The sequence below is a fragment of the Megalops cyprinoides genome, chromosome 4 (assembly GCF_013368585.1).
Source record: "Megalops cyprinoides isolate fMegCyp1 chromosome 4, fMegCyp1.pri, whole genome shotgun sequence".
In the NCBI taxonomy this organism is placed as follows: Eukaryota; Metazoa; Chordata; class Actinopteri; order Elopiformes; family Megalopidae; genus Megalops; species Megalops cyprinoides.
This window is the reverse complement of record NC_050586.1, coordinates 23,634,814-23,654,306: the sequence shown is the minus strand read 5'-3', so window position 1 is coordinate 23,654,306 and position 19,493 is coordinate 23,634,814. Positions and strand designations below refer to the sequence as shown.

Here is a 19,493-nt window from a genome sequence, read left to right as displayed (position 1 = left end):
AGTACGGAGTGTGAAACACCAGAAAACAGGATTTTTCTTTCTGCAATCCTCCAGATACATGGCAGATTTTATTATAACCATCTTGCCTATATAAAATCTTAAAAATGTCAGTGACACCAATAAAGCCTCAGTCAGGTTCTACAGTCTCCTTTACTGTATGTACAAGAAATAGGAAAGGAAACTTTTTGTACAAAAGAGGGACACACACACTTTGCCACTAGAAACAGGCACCAGCTAACATACATGCATTCCTTTATCTGTTCAATGACATTTTTTTTAATTCATAAAACAAAAAATATAGCACAACAGTATTAGATAGGCATGCTTTGTTTGCTGTTAGCCAATATGCTACCATTTAAACTAGGGTTGTGCTTTTCAAATCAAAAAGCATGGTGCTGGGATATGTTAAATACCTCAAAGCAAAGTGATCTGCCTCTACACACTTTGGTACAGGAGACAATATAAACAAATGCCTGTCCAGGAACTGAACTGTAGGGTCCTGGTTGCCTGGGAGGACATATGGAAGCACACAGAGAGGAAGTATCAATAATGTGACAGTGATAATGTATTACTTACAAAATAATGTTAGCAAATAATTTCCTTCTTGTGTTCAGGGTGACAGAAAAGAAACCTATATTTGAGGTGTGAGTGTTTAGGAAGATCCATTGCTTGAGGTACACTTAAATGCTGTTTCATTATACCCCTCTCCTTAATTACTCCTTTCAGCAAGGTGATGATCTCTCTGACTACAATTTGGTCTTTGAACCAATTTGCATCACAGCTTTAGGATTGCAGCAAAACAGTAAGTGAGTAACTGTATTCATAAGGTATTTGACTGCCTCCCAAACACAGTCGGTAGATGCAATCTTTAACTGAAGCCAAGATAATGATTTTTGTGGCCAGTGCTTTAAAGTTTAAACATTAATTTAGACTTCCACTGCAACTCAGTGACCCTTGCTGTCCTACTCATTTGCAAGAACAGAACAGCTAATAGAAAATACTAACAGCAAAATTGATAAATACATCATGAAACCGCTCTTTAAGAAGACACTAATTTATTAAAAACAAACCATCCCCACCTAATTTAGGTGTTATGGGCTACCCTGTTTCACATAAGAGGAGAAAGGAAAAGGGTGAAAGGGGAGTGTGTTAGAGGTTATTAGTGGCATAGCCTAAATAGAAGACAATGCCCACACCCAGTGCATTCTGGGTATGAGGTCATGAGAGTTGTCATTGTGGGTATATCTTTGTGTTTTAGAGACAAATTGGTGACAGAAGAAAAATGGTATGCATATAAACCAATCCAAGATATCCAATGGGGGCCACCATACAGCTCTTCAACCTATTACCCACTGAATCTCCTTTAACCAGTTACATTCTGGTTTAGCTCAAATTCATCATCACTTCAATGCTGGTGTCCGGTGACTGTACTTCACATTTACACATCTCATCTAAATTCATGAATATCCATTTTTTCAGTATTCTTTCCCCATTTTTTGAGAATTGTTGATGTTCATTTTTTAGCAATAATTCAGAGCGTGGAAACATTTCTCATTGTTACTCTCCTTACACTAAGTTTTGGCATTGAGGGCACCGCCACTGTGGCTCCTGAGGGTCCGATAAGATCACTGCCCCTGTGGGAGTCAGATGAAGGTGGAGTCTAGGGCGCTGCCCTCGTGGGCGCTTCGAGCACGTGCGTCAAACAGCTGCTTGATCAGCGCCGACTTCTCCTGTTCGAGCTGTGTGATCCGCTGGCTCTTTTCAGTCACTTCCTGAAAGAGGAGCAAAGTGGGTAAGAGGGTGAAGTAAAATGGGAAGGGAATATGAAGGCAGCAAAGGGATTTTAAAAGGTAGAGGCTGATGAGGATGACAGCAAAGACATTGGACAGAAAGGAGCAAATTAACGGAAGGATGGAATGAGGAGTAGGCAGTAGAGAGAAAGAGAGAAGTTAGGAAAAAGCAGAGACAGAGTCGAAATCAGCTTGCATTAAGATGCGAGTTTCTGAAAATTTTATTCAGATCATCATAATCAATCATAATTATCAAGATCATCATTCCACAGACATCTGTGTGAGCTGTAATGTTGTCATTTCTCAGTCCCAGTGTTGTTTAAGTAGCTAGTTACTCATCTGGCTTTTGTTTTAACAACAGTGGTTGCAGCTGTCTTCTCAAGCACTTCAGCAAAAATTTGCTCATCAGAAATCTCAATGGGTTCAGCGAGATCCTCGTTTGTCCCCATACAAGACAGGGGTATTATCTTTGAGAAAACTGAATGGGGCTATATCTTGCAATACGTTATGTGCTGGTGAACAATAATAACTGATTGTCTGTATTTGTATTTATTTCCTCACAAATGTCATTGTCCTATGTGTATTCACTAGGCGATATGTCGTAGTTGATAAGGTTGTTTCGTAAATTGCTCAGCAACAGCGACCATATTACCTGGGTGAGAAGGCGGTTCTGGTCTTTCAGTCTCAGAATGGCCTGCGGGGGAGCCGAGGGGGGTGGCTGTGGGTTTGTAGAGACAGACAGGGAAAGACCACCAGGGGAGGTGAAGGGCTACAAAAACAGAGAGGACTATGAGGATGTAACATAATTACATGGTGTTGCAGAGGCAAATGGATATCACTGGTTTTCAATAGAGCTGTGATGTGTTGTATGTAGCCAAGGCCAGGGGTTTTACTGATGGTAGCCAAGGCCAGGGGTTTTACTGATGGATTTTACTATGGTTTTTTACTATGATTTTACTATGGTTTTCATTCTGCATATCATACGTAAATTGAAATACATTAATGACAACAAATACAATAATTTGTTTTTTTTATTTCTGTTTGCCTTATATTAGTATGTTTAAATGGCTACCCCAACTCAAGTAAAACCAGTAAAAACAGTAATGTTGGTCCTTCAGAAATGGAACATCATTGAAATTTGCATCTGAATCACAGCTACTCAGGCAGGAAACAAACAAAATATAAACCCTGACTGCATTCAAGTGTGCTGCGCCTTCCATGAGCCAGCACAAGAGGTCACTAGAGTATCCAGTGATTAATTCAATTTGAGAGGACCCAATCAAGACTAATCTCCTATCCATCTGTTAATCACAAAAAGACAACTTCAATACAATCAGTGATTTCAGCTTTGGAGAGGACAAACAGCTTCTGTCAGAGATGAACGGAACTGATGATTGTAAAGGTGTAGTCAATCTTGATTTCTGTGTGAGGAAGTTTAATACAGATTCTAGTCATTTCAATAAAATCGTCCACACTGTCCTAATAATATATCAGGCAAAGTAAGGAATCATTACGGCCGTATTGCTGTTGGTCTGCACACATGCAGCCCTCTTGGAAACTAAGAATAATCCTTGAATTAGATGAACCAATACGATACACATGTGAAAACCCACATCTTAAGTGCTCAGCTAAACATCTGTGCGCAGATTTGAATTAACAAACCATCAACATTTCAATTATTTCATCCATGAATCCCACTCTCCTCCTTAATCATTTATTTATATGGCAATGAAATTTGATCGGAACAAAATGACGACAGCTGGCATGCTTAATTTTTTATACTTACATACAATAATACTACTAATAACAATGATAAATAGGGTCAATGGTTGCATGACCATTTTGATAACAAAAATTATATGTTCATCAAGCTTTGTAGAATCTTTGTAGAATACTGGCTCTGCACAGTCCAGACACTCCACATACAGCCTGCAAACATTAGGCTAATCACTGTTTAAGAACAGAAAGGTACTTACCATACCAGAACAGGACAGGAGGTCACTAAGGCAATGGTTGACTTCTTGTAATTTTGGCAGCAACAAATTCAGGCGACTCTGGGTGGGCACTGCGAAAAAATCCTGAAGGAGACAATACACATCATTCCAAGTTCCAAAAAGTCAACCAATGCTGATCAACACTTTTGATTTCACACCGAACATTTTAAACCTGCGTATCTCACAGGTGAAAATGATGCAAATATTTGTGGACATGCCCAACTCAGCAGTCATTCTGTGTTCTCACTCTCCTTTGGGTGACCCCTCAAACTGAGGTGTTGATTCACTGTGGTCGATAAAATCGCTACGTAAAAGTAAGGCGTTACCATTAGCTCATCAGCATCACATAGTGATAAAGAGCAGGGCTCCTAATCCAAAGTTTGCCAGTTTGCCTCCTATGCAGGGCACCGTTGTTCAATCATTGGACAAAATGCTTAACCCGGAATGCCTCAGTACATACCCACCTGTATAACTGGATGACATATAAAAATATAAGCTATGCAAGCCTGCAAGTCTCTGGATAACACCATCAGCTAAGCTAACCCATAAAAAATATACTGAAAATACATTTTTTAGCTAATTCTATATGTTGTAAATATGTAAATTATTGCCATTTTGGTATATTGAAATATGTTTCAGCTTTGTAATAATGTATTGTAAATGCATTTGCAATGTATACTTGGGCTGAACAACGTATTTCTCAATATATTATACTATGTTTCATGTTGGCATGGGACTGTCATGTAAACATCAAGATCTCTCACCGTGCAGTGGCTGCTTTGGCCCACTTGCCTCTGTCTCTCGGTCACGCTGTAGATCTGGTTCTGGTACCACTCCCGGGCCCGCTCCACCACCTCCAGTCCTGCCAGCAGCGTGTCCTTCTCTTGCTCCAGCTCCTTCATCTGTTTCAACTGGAAGACAAGCTGCACATGAGCCAACAGCCAGCCCCAGAGGTGCCAGCGTGTAGGTAGCAAGGAACACAATGACAGATTCTATGAGTAAACTGTAGAATTATAGGAATTGCAAACATTAATTGAAGACACTGTTCTCACTTTGTTACTGTAAATCTTTTGCATGCGATGGCTACAGTAAGCATACAACACATTACGGCCGTATTTTCCTACAATAATACAATAGTATCAACTGCAGCCCCTCCAGTTTGATGCTTTCGGTCGTAATACTGCAGTTTTGTAATAGGTCACTTTTAATAAAGAAATAACAACAAAGGAACGTTCAACAAGACCTGGCCATTAAACCCATGCAGGCTTGTCCTTTGCCTGCAGTCTAGAGTCTATCAGATTGTGCCCAGCCTGATCTTGCACATCAAAGGGTTTATGCTTTCACTACAAGTCCTGATAAGATATTCCATGCATTAATAGCTCCGTGGGAAAATATACCTCCCATTGTCAGTGTGAAATTAATCTTCAGTTAATTCTCTCAAAAGATTTATTATAAATAACTACAAACTGTGAAAGAATCAGGAAAGGCATACACTGTTGAACACCAACATTTAATTAACAATGATAAAAACACCAACATTTGATTAACAATGCTAAGGAAACAGACATATGATTAACAATGTTTTAACAATTTTGATGACCACTTAATTAGTTAAACCTGGAGTTTAAAAATATAAAAATACATGATCAATCCCCAACATATTGAAGAAAATAAACATAAAAGAGTCTTCACTGCTCAAATAATAAAATACAACAGAGAGCCAAGCACAAAATGAATATGGGTCAAGTAGCTAGAATATGATATTAGATTTAAGTGTAATCCACGTAATCCCCTTTCTTATATATTTCTTATATAATTTGTTAAGTATTGTCCCATCAATGAATTGAAAAGACTATTATTTTTTGAATAATTAATACATAATTAATACATTTCTATCAAAAGCACAGTATTTAATAGAAATGTTATTCACATTACCTGAATTATTCATAAAACAATGATTTTTAATTTTTTTTTTGCATTTTTCCTTGCTTATGGTATTTATGCAGTACTGAGAGGCAAATTAACATATTGGGAACCAAAACTACAACACATAGCTTTAGAGCAGCAAACAAACAATATGCAACTAATGTGGAACAAATTCATTTCCTACAAAACTATTACATGAGGGGGCATTGAAATAAAAATCAAAGGCCTACGATCCTGTAAATCCAAGAGTCTAAGGGCTGTAAACAATGCCCTCAGTCAGACATGTTGTGAGAGATTAACATAAATGTAATTAATATAAATGTATGCAGATGCAGAATTATGTTGTTGTGTTATGTTATTATGACTATTTATGTAATCAGTGACACATTCTGCTACATCACTCAGGCTTTGTAACACATTCAGATGAGTTTTAGATTGGCTGCATTGGCTGCATGGCTTTTTCTAATTATAATCTTAGTAGATAGATGCTATTTCAAGACTTCCAAGGGCATTATGTCACCAAAATATTTCAGCTCATACACAATTCATTCTGTTAAAACCCTGTAAGTGTCAAGAAATGTCATTCTTGTTGCTTTAACACTGAAGCCAGCAAGTTAATGAAACACAATAGAGGGTGTGCAGCCCCATTTTGCAACATGAGCGAAAGATACCAACTAATGCTTGTGATGGCCAGGGAAGAACTTTGTGTCCAACTCAGGTCAGTGATACTAAGGAGCTGGATCAAGGTTGAGTGACTCTCATCCATACACTGACCTTATAGAAACATATCCATATCACTGGAGCCATGAAAAAGACAAAGATGAAATACAGAATCTGGTAGTACCTGAAGCAGGTGAGCCAGCACTCAGCACATGGCTATCATCATCATGTTCCACCCAATAGCCAAGTGCTGACACTGAAACTGGTTCCGGACTTATTACATGAACTTGGCAGAAACGAACCTTCGGGGAGCCATGAGGACAACATCTCTGCCACTGAGGTAAACACAGCTCTTCTATCTTCTTATTTTAGTCCACAATTACAGCCAATGCAAAAATGCCCTCATTAAAGAACACTCATTAACAATGAAGCACTCCCACTACCAAAAGAACACAACTTCAACACACTCCAAATTCTGCAAATCTAACAACCCCAACTGGAACACATTCCAAACTCTATAAATCCAATAATCCCAAACTGACCACACTCCAAACTCTACAAATCTGCACTACAAAGAAATACAAAAAATAATAAAAGACAAAAGTTAACTAAACAAAACTAGACAAAAAAAAGATGACAAAGACTGAACTAAAGGATCAAACAAAAATGTGGGTCTTGCAGTGTAGGTGGAATGTTGAGAGAGACGCAGAACCAGAAACAGGAAGGACTTAACTGCACCTAGCCCTAAGTGCACTGGTGGTCTTCATTAGGCGAGCTAGCTGGGACACCAACAACTCTGCCTCTAACCACATCGAGGCAGATACACAGGTACACACAGACACTGCAGAGAAAAATACAGACAAACAAGCAATTGGGACATAGGTGAGTAACACTCTCACAGAGAAGTCAGACAACCATAAATCACCTGACCATAGTCTAGGGAACATGACACCACTTACCAAATGAAACACAATCAGAAATCCAAATTGCAACGGTGACCATTTAAGTTAGACCATCACCCACATACTTAACTCCTGATGTAATGCATTACAACTAGGGTTGTAAATAAAGGTTACAACCCTTTGGTTAACTCATATCAAACATGAAGGATGAGGGATGATGCAGTTAATCTTTAATCTACTTAAGACACATATTTCACACCACTGTCTAGTTCCGAAAAAATAAGTTGAACTATGAACAACATGACATTGAAAATATAGTATCATTCTTCAACAGAAGAATGGAGTAAACCATTGCTAAACAGAGTTTCATCAGTCTAAAGCAAATTTTACTTCCCTCTTTTGACTTCTGATTCCTGTCAGAGGTCATGTTTACCTTCATTTATCCATGCAAACACTAGCATGGCTCTCTCCCCTCACACAAAGTAGTCTCCTGTGAGTGGGAGGGACAGACATACTGACTGATACAGACTTGCACTTAAGACAGACATCTGGTTTAGAATGTTGCAGTTTGGGTAGTGACCATACTATTCTCTTGGTGTAAATATGTGTTCCAGCATGAAACTTTGTCAACCTGTATCTTATCCTCACTTGCATTTATTTTGATTCTTAAAAGAGCACATTGATTACCAGTGGGAAGCTCTGGTGAATTTTCTTTGTTATGAATTCAGATATTAGCTTGCGAAGAATGGAATGAATATATTTTCTTTTAAAAATGTGCAGTACATGGAAAACCCATAACACCCCTAATAAGAACCATTCATTCTGGCTTACCTAAACCGTTGAAAGGATTACCAACCTTAATATCCAGCTGTAAGTGGTTACCCAACCATATGAAGATTATTTTTATTATGCAGTGATAATATTGTATGCTACTCTTGTCTGGCATCCATGTACTTTGCAAATCCAGGAAAGTCCCACACATACTGGGGGATTTGGACGGTCTGAATTGTAGGGAATGTTAGCAAGTCAGCAAAACAAGCTAGACTTTTACTCTGGATGGTAATGTTGCCAGGGGTGATAGTAATCTGTTTTCTATGGAAAACAGAAAATTGTGGCCATTCATCAAACTCTGACTCAATTTACCGGTATGCTTTAGTGATACAGGGAACATGCCTCATTTGTTCAATGTTTGACAGGGAAGCCTTTATTTTACTCCAGGATTTCATGGGCTGAAACATTGCTGCCTGTCATAAAACCAGTGCAAGTGTAGGTAAAGCAGTAGAGAAACAGCTCCAAAATGCCCGAGAGAGACCATGGCTTTCCCCTCACTTTCTCCTCTACATGGAGTCCACAAGTATTTTGCTTTACGGTCAGAGGGTTAACAATGTCAGTAGGTTAATATCTATGGCTTTCTGATGTCTCTTGTGCTGAGAATAGTGAATTTACATGCATGGTGCGCTAGGTTGTGTTGAGGTTAGACTGAAATTGATCCCACTGCATTTTTTTCATACCAAGCGTTACCTACTGGATCAGAACAATATAGTGTTGGCTGTCCTTGTTCATTGAGGAAAAATATTAATATTTGAATTTGAGAGAGAGAAAGAGATAATGTGCTATGTGCCTGTGTGCATTTCACTGTGTCTGACAAGCCTAGCTGAGAGCCACTCAGTGTCACAATAGGGACCAGGGGCCTGTGCAGGTCAACATCAGGTCAACTATACAAAACAGAACAAAAACACAGAGGCAGCCATCTCTCCCTACCTCCCTGTCTCTTTGTGTCCCTCTCTGTCCCACTCTCTTTTCAGTCCCCATTCAACCTGACAGCCGCACAACAGCGATACAGCAAAAATGGCACTCAAAATCAATACCAAATGAACTGTCAGTCCAGGATCTGAATGGTCAACAGAGCTAGGGTGTTCTCATGGGTAGGTCATCGCACAACTAAAGACAGACTGAATCATAATCTAAGTACAACCTGCCTCTGTGCCAAGAATAAAACATCAGTTTGTTTTATTGTGGTGGCCAAAAATAAGGATGCATTCATTTTGAAAAGAGCATTTGTGTGACAAACAGAGGAACAGCAACTTAGCTGTCTTGCCATGCCGTTATAAATGGCAAATGATGCAATATAGCCACATTGTAATGACATACTCCACAAGACATGACAGACAATTAGGGAATTCCAAATGTATGAGCGGGGAGTAAACAGCCAACAGGTCTTAACGTTAGGTTTCAAAACCAGCACACACCAATTCCATTTAATGTGGAAGAACAGCTTTACTAGGGCAGGTCATTGTGTACTGGTTATACTGGTCGTTATTCAACAGATCTACAGCAAATATGGATAGTTACACAACTACAGGTTTGAATTAAGTCTAACATATTCTTTCTACACTATTGTGCATGGTGATACCTACTACAGACAGTCACTGTCAAAGCCAGTTGGCACTAGCTCATCTTTTTTCCTCTTTAGATTCCTCTCATAACCTGGTGTATAAATATTGACACAGCATCACACTTCAGCGCTGGCACACCAGCACACACACACGCAAACCTGTGAAGCAATCCCCGCTCACCACCACCACAGCGTACTCTATTCTTTCTCACCTCTCCTCCTCATGCCTCCCTGCCTCGTCCCCTCTCTCCCCCACTTCTCCTGTCCCTCTCTCTCACTCACCCACAGGAAAAAGTTTAGTGCCTTGCTGCTGTACAGACTGCTGCTCAGAGGAATGAAGACAGTGGTGTAGGCTGCCCAAACTGCTTTCCAGGCTGGCCCGGGTCGGTCAGGCAAATCCCCAGCTTCTAGGCCCCCGGGCCCAACCCGGCTTGTTACCATGGGGATGGGCGGCCGAGGCAGGGGAGGGGGAGGGGCGGTTCGGATCCCACTTCACGACAGACAGAGACGGCGAAGCAAGAGAGCTAGCAGGGGAAAGATGGGAGAGAGCAAGAGCAGGACCGTTCAGAGAAACTGAGAAGAGGACATAGCGGAGAGAGACAGAGAGAGAGAGTGAGAGGCAGAGAACACTGGCTGGGAAAGTGGGAAGTGAAAGGGTGGGACAGAGAGGAAAAGGGGGAGGGAGACAGAACAGTGGGAGGGCAGTGGGGGGGGGGGAGCAGGGCATCAACAATGGGGAGGGCAGCAGTCTGAGTATGCAGGGAGATGAATGCAGAGAGAGCATCGGGATGCTAGGGAACAGCAGGTACACCTCACTAAATGGCCCCCTATTCAGAAAAGTGGCATTACAGCCACTTTTCCCTTCAATCCAGCTGAATTGTTTCTACTGACCTGTAAACTCATCAATATATTGTAAGATGTCTTACACGTGTTTTAGTACTTCATTCCTTATCAGTATGACATTTGACCTTGATTAAAATGTATTTCATTCATTTTCCTGGCTTCTGTTCTCTGGCTGTTTAACACATGGCTGTATTTCTTTTCTGCTTAAAAGTGGATATGTCACTGTTGAATGCCACTTGTAAGGGTAAACCGTGACAAATAATTGCACCTCATTCATCTGTCACTGAACAGAGGTGTAAGTCCAACAACATTCAAGTCATGCTGCTCTCATTGACAATGGGCTGTGCTCATGTGTATTACCGTTTCGTAGTGCACTCCATTTGTGATCGTGTGACGCCTTTGCTCATCCCGACTCTGCCCATGGCGCCTCACCCCAGCCAATCCAGTGGTTGTTACACTTTGTGATCTTGGCAACCCTGTGTGTTCTTCACCACCTGAATCAACAGTGAGAGAGACTGGAAATCAGTTCTTCTCGTTTAGAAATGGATAATTCACTTACCTCGTCAGGGTTCAAATAAAACACACACACACACACACACATACACACACATTCAGTCTCATACGTGGATATTCTGTCCAGGATCCAACAGAGATCAGCACTGTCCTCCATCTCCAAACCCAGGATTATCACTGATAAGATCTCTCTGACAATCACATTCCAATGAACTGTCCTCCTACACACACTATGGCTCTAAAATTGCACAGACATGTGTTTTTTCTTGTAAAAAGATCAAAACCTCCCTCTAATCTGTATGAACAACTGTGAACACCTGAGTGCTGGAGGACCATATTAAAGTAAACCAAACAAGACGCTGTAGCGTTTGTGGCACGAAACTTAAGAATCCTATAAACAAATGGCTGTAGATTTAATTCCTGGGTGTGATGCTGCAGTACCCTGATCAGTGTACCAAAGCTGATTTGCTTCAGTAACTATTTGCCTGTACAACTGGATAACATTCAAATTGTAAACCGATGATGAAGAGCTACTGGCAATAAGCAATTAGTTTTTAATTAAACTTGATTCAAAGTCATTCAGTGTCCCGCTGTGAGTCAATGAGGGTTGTTTTTCATGTTACCTCACTCTTGGCAGAGTTACTGCATAGTGGGGGAGTCGGACATCTTAACTTGTAATGCACGCCATTGTGAAGAGATCAGCTTATTGTCTCGCTACAAAAGACACGTGTGCACAATAAATATGTCAGCCCAAATGGCAAACCTCGCCCACACTCTGCCTCCCTGAGTCTGCCATGGTGTTGTTTACGAGTGGAAACGCTTTTCCATTCTCTCCTAGGCAGCATGGAACACTAGAGCCACACTGTAGTATGTTTGTGCTGAGTGGCACCACTGGCTTCAGCTGGGAGTTACAAAGTATGTCAACTAATTAACATCAGAGTGCAGAATGCTTCAAAACAGATGGCTGAGAATGTGAAATTCTTGTCCCTGTGTGTGTGTGTGTGTGAGAGAGAGAGACCTTTTGCCTTTGTCATTATGGGGGTCTGTCAGCTTCCTTCTCTACATGCTTCAACTAGGTACTACAATATTCACTCGAAGATATTCACTTCAAATCCACAAACTACAGGATTTGACTACAACTTCTTTTGTAGTGTTTTTTCTAGGACGACATACATGTACTCCCAAAGTAAATTAAGACATTCACTGGAGAGCACTGAATTACCTGAAGTGAATAGACATGACATCACTAAAGAGAAAGAAGATAAATACAGGTTTGCCTGTATGATCTCATTTTTCCATGTTTCACAATGTCTCAGTGGAATGAACCTTTCCATGGGGTCAAAATCTACATGGTAACTGTTGCTATGCACAAAAAACTTTGTCAGGCTAGCACTCTAACAGGAGAGGATGACAAGGTGTAATATTTTAGTGCGATTTTCACATTTTATTAAATAGATGACATAACTGAACAAAATGTTATCTTGATCCACATAAACCATGAATAAAATGTGGTTGTACAATAGAAAACAACAAATGAGGCAATATTTCCAGTTCTTATGGTTATGTGTTTCCTAGTTTGCTAAGGGCAGGGAACCAAAATCAAAGGGCAATCTTAGCTTTAGCTAACTTACCTAGCATTAACTTTGAATGACTTCACACATAGGGCAAGCTGTTGTCTTTTGATTTTTTTTATCTTTACAAATATATGCAACTAAGAAAAAAGACAAGTTGGCTAACTGGTGTGACAGACTGTATTTATTTGCAGCTGATTTACTGTTGACCACATGTGACTTAAAGTATGCACTTTCTGCAATGCCAATACATTGTATACTATTGCTGTCAAAACAGTAGTCATAATTTACTACCTAACTAATTTTGGCTCTGTGGTTCATTTAACAAGAGTCATATAACTTACTATCCAGCACTTCCAATATGTTACTAAAATACTAATATCAAACTCTGAACATTTCTTCGTTTAATGAGTCTTAACCCTTGTTGAAAAAAAATGGCAAAATCATGGTTCCCAATGATGCACTTGCCAATCAAGGGTGTCCAAGGATGTACTCTGTTGGGTTCACTTTGGGTGAATAGACTGTCCAGCCCATCACACACATATTGCTTAATGCCAGGGATATCTGATAAATGAACGTGACATGTGACCAAGCATTGTCATGCCTACATTTCAGGATATTATTTTTTGTGTATATTTTTTCAAAAGTATGGTCCAGTGTGTGGAGTGAGAATATTGTTTACAGTGTTGTGCAGTCAAGGAGATTTCAGTAAAGACTGTTATCTTCATCCATTTTTTAGCACATACCATGAAACCTTCTTCTCTGAACTGGGCCACTCGTTCATCATAATATGAGTGGTACTCCTGTCTCCATCTGTTGAACACTCTATCTACTGTCATGCCGTGACAGACTGAATGATGACTCATCAATATAGAGCATCATAGATTAATAACAACGTTGAGCTTGGTCACTTGGACTTGAACGTGTGTCCACCAACCTGGCATGACCTCTTTCCCTGTGTTGGTTATGAAGCACCACTCCAACGTACCTTCAGCCTAGCAGGTCTACTTACTATTGTGCTGCTCTGAAGACAGACATGACCTGGTGTTTCTGCGGAGGTTTGGGATTCTGGTGGATGTCACTGAACAAGATGTCATTTGGCAACATCAAACAACACCAAACATTACATACTCGTATGTTTATTCATATTATGTATATGTGAATTCTATGGAGAATTATATTAAATATCCATATTCATGTTTTGCAAATGCTGTCAAGAAAATCACACTAATGAACAATAAGTATCACAACCCCTAATGCTGTGTCCCTAATTAGTGCTAAACGCTTAAAACACTCATCTGAAGTTTTATGGAAGAACAAATGTACGCTAAAAATGGATTTCTACGACAGATCACATCTGCTCAACAAATATTGAAAACCAACACAAAAGGACATAGAGGGGAGAGCCATGAAGGAGCCACAGAGAAAACAACAGCAAAAGACTTAATGATGCTTGACAATGCAATAACATCCAGTACAGGCTCCACTCATTGTCAGTCTTGTCTAAATGGCTTTACAATTCACAGTGTGAGAGGGGTGACAACTACAAACATGTTCACGTCTGTAGTGGCATGTGACAAACATCATTATCTTAACCAGTCATTTAAGTCATTGAAAAATATTGAGAACTACTTTTCTAACTATTGTGCTGATGCTGTCCGGTTATTTGAAACAAACAATATAGTATGAAAGCTGCTATAAAGCTTTTTTAAAACAGGTTGTTACACGCTCATTTTAGTATTTAGGATTTTCCCTATACACATTTTGTAGCAATTACAAAGAAATGCATTATATTAAATAAGTTACCTCAGTTCTTCAAACTTTTTTTGGCTAAAATTATGAGGGAAATGTACACTGGATGGGCTAAGAATTTAACATACTACTCAGGTATTAGTCATAGATGACTGGTGTACACAAATGAGTGTGTACACAAATGAGTGGCAAGAAAGAGGACAGACGATCAATTTCACATTAAATGTATTTAATGTCTGTATGAGTTTTGGTGAAACAGTTTTGTCAGGTCAAAAAAAGACAGAATAAATTGATGTGAACTGAAAAGAGCAAGAGCACCAGAAGGGCACTGGTCCAAATCTGTACGGACACGGGAGGGACACCAGAGCCTCCCCTGGTGGTCACCCTGCAATGAACCAGGTTTTCCCAGGCCATTCCAATGCAGGCCCAGGACCCTGTGTTTCATTATATTAGCCCACAGTTGTGACCAGTGCACTCTTCCAGAGGCTGAGGCATTACTGTCTAGAAATCTTGAATGACTAGAAATTTTGTATGCAATACACTGGGTCCATACGGAGATTAGCCTCTGAGAGAGTGTCAATACCACCACTTTAACCATTTGTAAAACAGGAGAAGGTGGTGGAGATGGAGGAGATGAGAGTCAAATGTTAGCTACAGTTACATAATCATGACCTTTCAAGAAGTATTTTACAATTCTATTGCCTTCACCTTGTGTTTGTCCTCACTCAGTAATAACTGTCTGTGTAATAAGTCTGTGTGAGGCCCCTGGGGAGACACCATTTGTGGACAGAACATTCCTGGAGCAAGTTCACAGCTGGCGTAATAGTGGCAAGCTTCAACAAGCTCACCTTTGACAAGCTCCCCTTCCTTAACCCCAACCCCCCCCCCCCCACCAACAATAACAAACACAAACCCACACACCTACACACCCATACACACCCATACACACACATATACACACACACACACACACACACACACACCCTGCTCAAAAGCGCAATTGCTTGTACAGATCCATTTAGCAGTCCATTTAGCAAAGGCAACATAATCCAATAATGTTTTAATCAATCAGTTTACGTCCTTTAGTTACAAAAACACATGATGCAATGGCTCTGTTCAGCATGTCTAAATTCATTCACAAGGTAGCCACGCATCCTGGGTGCTTAAACCACTGGGGTCATTCTTAGTTCTAGGATTTGCTTTTTGTGTGCTGTGATTTTTAAACATAAAATCCTACAATGACAACATCTGCCATAAGAACTATTCACCAGCAGAAAAGATCCAAATCCTTGGAAAGGAGTAGGTTGCATTCATTAACTGTACTGGTTATTCATCATTCAAAGCCCTCTCCACACAAGTAAGCTGACCTTTCACACCCATACTCTGAGCCCAATAGTTGTGGTTCACAGAGCTAGAATAATGCAAACTTGTTATTCTTAAATGAAATTACCCTGTATACTGGGTAATCTACCCTAATCCAGTATTGGCATGGTAGGTTACTTCTTTGCACCCCTCAATCTCAAAATCCCCGGGTTGGATAGTAATCATGTAAGCAGTAGGGTTTACACTCTGATAGAACAGCCACTGGCAATGCAGTATATAAGTCTAGTAAACAGCCAAAGCACCAGGGCTCAGTCCCACAAGAACAGGGCATTTTGGTCTCGTTTCAGAACACTTTGATGTACAGTGTATGGAGTCTGCTATTCTACATTGCAATGTTTTCCAATGATGTATTACAATACCAACTTTTAATGCCCTTGAAGTAGAAGATGTTACAGCAAAGCAGACCATTTTTTCCTGTAATGACTTGTACCTAATTCTGATGCATCACTCACAGATAATACCTGACCAAGTACTCAAAGCTTCCAATCATAAGTTGTAACAGATCACAGTCTCCTCACGCATAAATGACCAGACATCATGCCTACAATTTGTGGTCAAGTAGTATATGTTTTAGCATTGATTTCTGGTCTTTATGGGGGTACAGATCCATTTGATTCTTCCTCCTGCTTGATGGTAACTCTTCTGTTGGTCATAAAAGAACACTTGTAAAAGGTTACATTTAAGCTCCCCAGTGCTGGTCCTGTTGTGCAGTGAGCCTCCAGGATTTATGGGTACTTTCATACCTCAGCTTTAACAGAGCAAGTAAATTTGACTGGCTGATGCTTAATGTGGTCTGGTTAGAGCAATGAACTCTGAAACTTTTGGTCAAGTGTTCAAATCACCAAGGGAGCACTTCACATTACTGTTGTATCCCATCTCATCTGCTCTGGTGAAACAAATGTGGCTAGGGCTGAATTTGAAATTTACTGCATCCTTAAGTCATGACACCTGCTGGCTATTTTGCATTCTTTGTATTGGTATGTCAGACATTTCAAGATTCTGCTTATTAAGAAGGGAGGAGGTTTCTTCTTAACTCACTGCAATCAGAAGTCATCCAGATAACAGTAATTCCTCTCTGATAAAAAAAACAGTTCTTGCACAAGTTGGAAAGCACTTGTTTTTGGTGTGAAGGGAAATTTTTTAGTTCAAGTGCAGATGATAGCATTCATCCATTCTTTGCCAGACATTAGTACCATAGCTCCTGAGCTCAGAGCATGGAAGACACATCACTTAAATAGCAGAACCTTATTCACTGGAAACCTGGAAACACTGGAAACATCTGTAAATCTGCAAGCACACAGTTACACAAAATCACAACGACTTATCTTTATTGTTAATATTATTGTTGTTTTCAAATCAATGCACTCTTATGCAAGAATGCAAACAATTTCGAATAATAATTGGCTAATTTAGCAAATGAAATCAGAGTCAACGAGATAATTAAAAACAATTTCGCTATCTGTAAAGACGTGTTCATTGCTCCGTACCCCGTGAATTGGGAAATGACAATGCAGATTTGAAACACAAATCAGAAGCTCCAGACTTTGCTGAGATGTAATGCAAACCACCCAATCGCACTAGAATGACCATAGGCCATACAAGTGTTTGTGGTGATAGCGGGGCTTTTTAAGTCAGGGCAGGTTAGACAGCCGGAACCTCCCCAGGTTAGCAGAAGAGAGTCTGACTGCAGACGAGCAGGTTTCACCCGCCCAGAAGTTAATAAGCTGCTTCATCCTCTTAGGAGGATTGCCGAGTATTTCGGTCACTACAGAAGGCAAGGACTACTGGATACGCCGTGACATCTCACAGTGGCTGTGATGGGAGAGACCAGCACAACAGATTAATCGATCGACAGCACGAATATAGCGATACGACAGCTACGGAAATATCAGACAAAGACCAATTTTATGAAGAAAGCTTCACTACAGTATTCAGTCAACACTTTAACTTTTAGAAACTGCAAATGAATAAATGTTCTAATTTAGTTCAACAAAAACGTACATTACTGTGTGTGTCTGTAGTTGTAACTTTGTCAACAATGTATGCAGCTAGATACGTCAACTGGTAGACGCGCATATCCAGACAGACTGAGAAAGCAAGCGTACAAAAGTGCATTTAAGACACACTAACAACACTAGGCTTATCAATCGCATCAATCAATCACACAGTTCTGTAATGACTAACGACTCTCTTACCAACGATCACAACGCGCATAACTACACAACACTTTGTCCACGCCAATTTTTAATAATATATTGGTAGGCCTATCGAGGCGCACAGTCGTTATGTCCATTATTTACACGTGCCATGCCACCAACTAACTTTCTGTATCGTGATATTACGACATCCATCATTTAATAAATACTTACTTGTTTTTTTAAGCTTAGACGACTCCAGTGCAATCGACTCAATGGATCTTGGCCGCGTCCTCTGCTGACGGTGTTTTCCAGCTGTTGTTGAATCAGTTCCGTTTAGACCGCTGTTTGGTACAATGGAAATCCGCTCCAAACTCCTGCCTGTTCTCTCACACCCACCATTGTAGCGGAACAGTCCGCCTGCAACAGCTGTGGATGAAGTGCTACATAAGGAAGACTCTCTGGGCTTACTAGAAGTGGGATGTCCGGTGGTCACGATCCGGTTGTGGTGCGAATTTGCCCCATTGCTCGGTCCCAAAGGGCGTACTTTGTTCTCAATAACATGGGAAGCAGCGGCGGAGTCGAGAATGTGCGTTTGTGGAGGTGTGTGCTGTGGCGGCCCATGCTTAATTCTGGAGGACTGGGAGTTTGGATGCAGTTGCCGTCGAGACCCTGGCTGATGATTGGCGTGGCTGTTGTCTGGGTTTAGCATTGAGTATCGGAGTCCCGCCACGAATCGTTCAAAAGTCAGGCAACCGTGGGGCGGGACGACCCGCCGCAGACACTCCAGTACACTGCCCGGCAAATCCTGAGTGTCTGTGCCCTGCCATCGGCTCTCAATCTCCGAAATATGCACGTATCCTTTTTTCCCATCGTCCAAAATATCAAAAAGGGTCCGTAGACTAATCAAGAAAGCTCTGGGTAGACCATCCATTGAAAACTGCACTTCGGGTGCTTGCATTTTGTTATTTCTGCTGCAGGCTTCCTCGTTTCTGACGCCTTCCTTCCAGATACCCAGCCTGTTACATGAAGTTACCGACCCATTTAGTTCACATTTGCGGTCCATGGCTATCAAAGCCATATAGACCTTTTATTCAATTGTTTCTCATGGATCGGTCGGCTATTTTGTAGTCTCGCAATAATAAATTATAGGAACCCTACAACAGAAAGCAACATTTAAAGCTACAACATTTAAAGCTACATACTTATAAATACTCTGCTACTTTGGTCGTTCTTTTTCCCAGCAGAGCGCAGTTTAGCCCCGGGCTTTCTCTTCAGTCCCTTCCCTCCCCATCCAAGCCGGTGCTTTTTTTCTTCTTCAAACAGGACCGCCCTTAAAACATCATTTGCGCAGTTTTGTCCACATTCCCTTTGATTGGTTTACTGCATGAATTGCTGAACACGGATTGGCAGAGGAAGATGTCTTCAACAAATCAAACGCAGCTCAAAGTCCCTTGCAGCAGAAGGTGATATAAGCTACCTAGAAGCGTAGAGGAAGGAATAGCCTATACTTGCGTCAGATATATGCATTCCGTTCCACTGTATGGAGGTGAAATTACTAAATTAAGCAAACATTGTTTCCCTATGTGATCGCTATATTGTAAATTAGTGGATTTTATATAACGTTCA

General features: G+C 40.6%; 1 protein-coding gene across 1 annotated transcript; it reads right to left on the bottom strand.

The window, feature by feature from the left end:
* Nucleotides 1-1,096: 1,096 nt before the first annotated feature.
* LOC118777233 (suppressor APC domain-containing protein 2-like) lies at nucleotides 1,097-18,985 on the bottom strand. Its single transcript, XM_036528015.1, has 6 exons — nucleotides 18,099-18,985; nucleotides 10,871-11,004; nucleotides 4,549-4,695; nucleotides 3,767-3,868; nucleotides 2,443-2,559; nucleotides 1,097-1,772 (listed from the first exon to the last, which is right to left on the bottom strand). Exons 1-6 carry the CDS (start codon nucleotides 18,943-18,945, stop codon nucleotides 1,644-1,646), a joined length of 1,476 nt encoding a protein of 491 aa, XP_036383908.1. The 5' UTR covers nucleotides 18,946-18,985; the 3' UTR covers nucleotides 1,097-1,643.
* Between the last annotated feature and the right edge of the window lie 508 nt (nucleotides 18,986-19,493).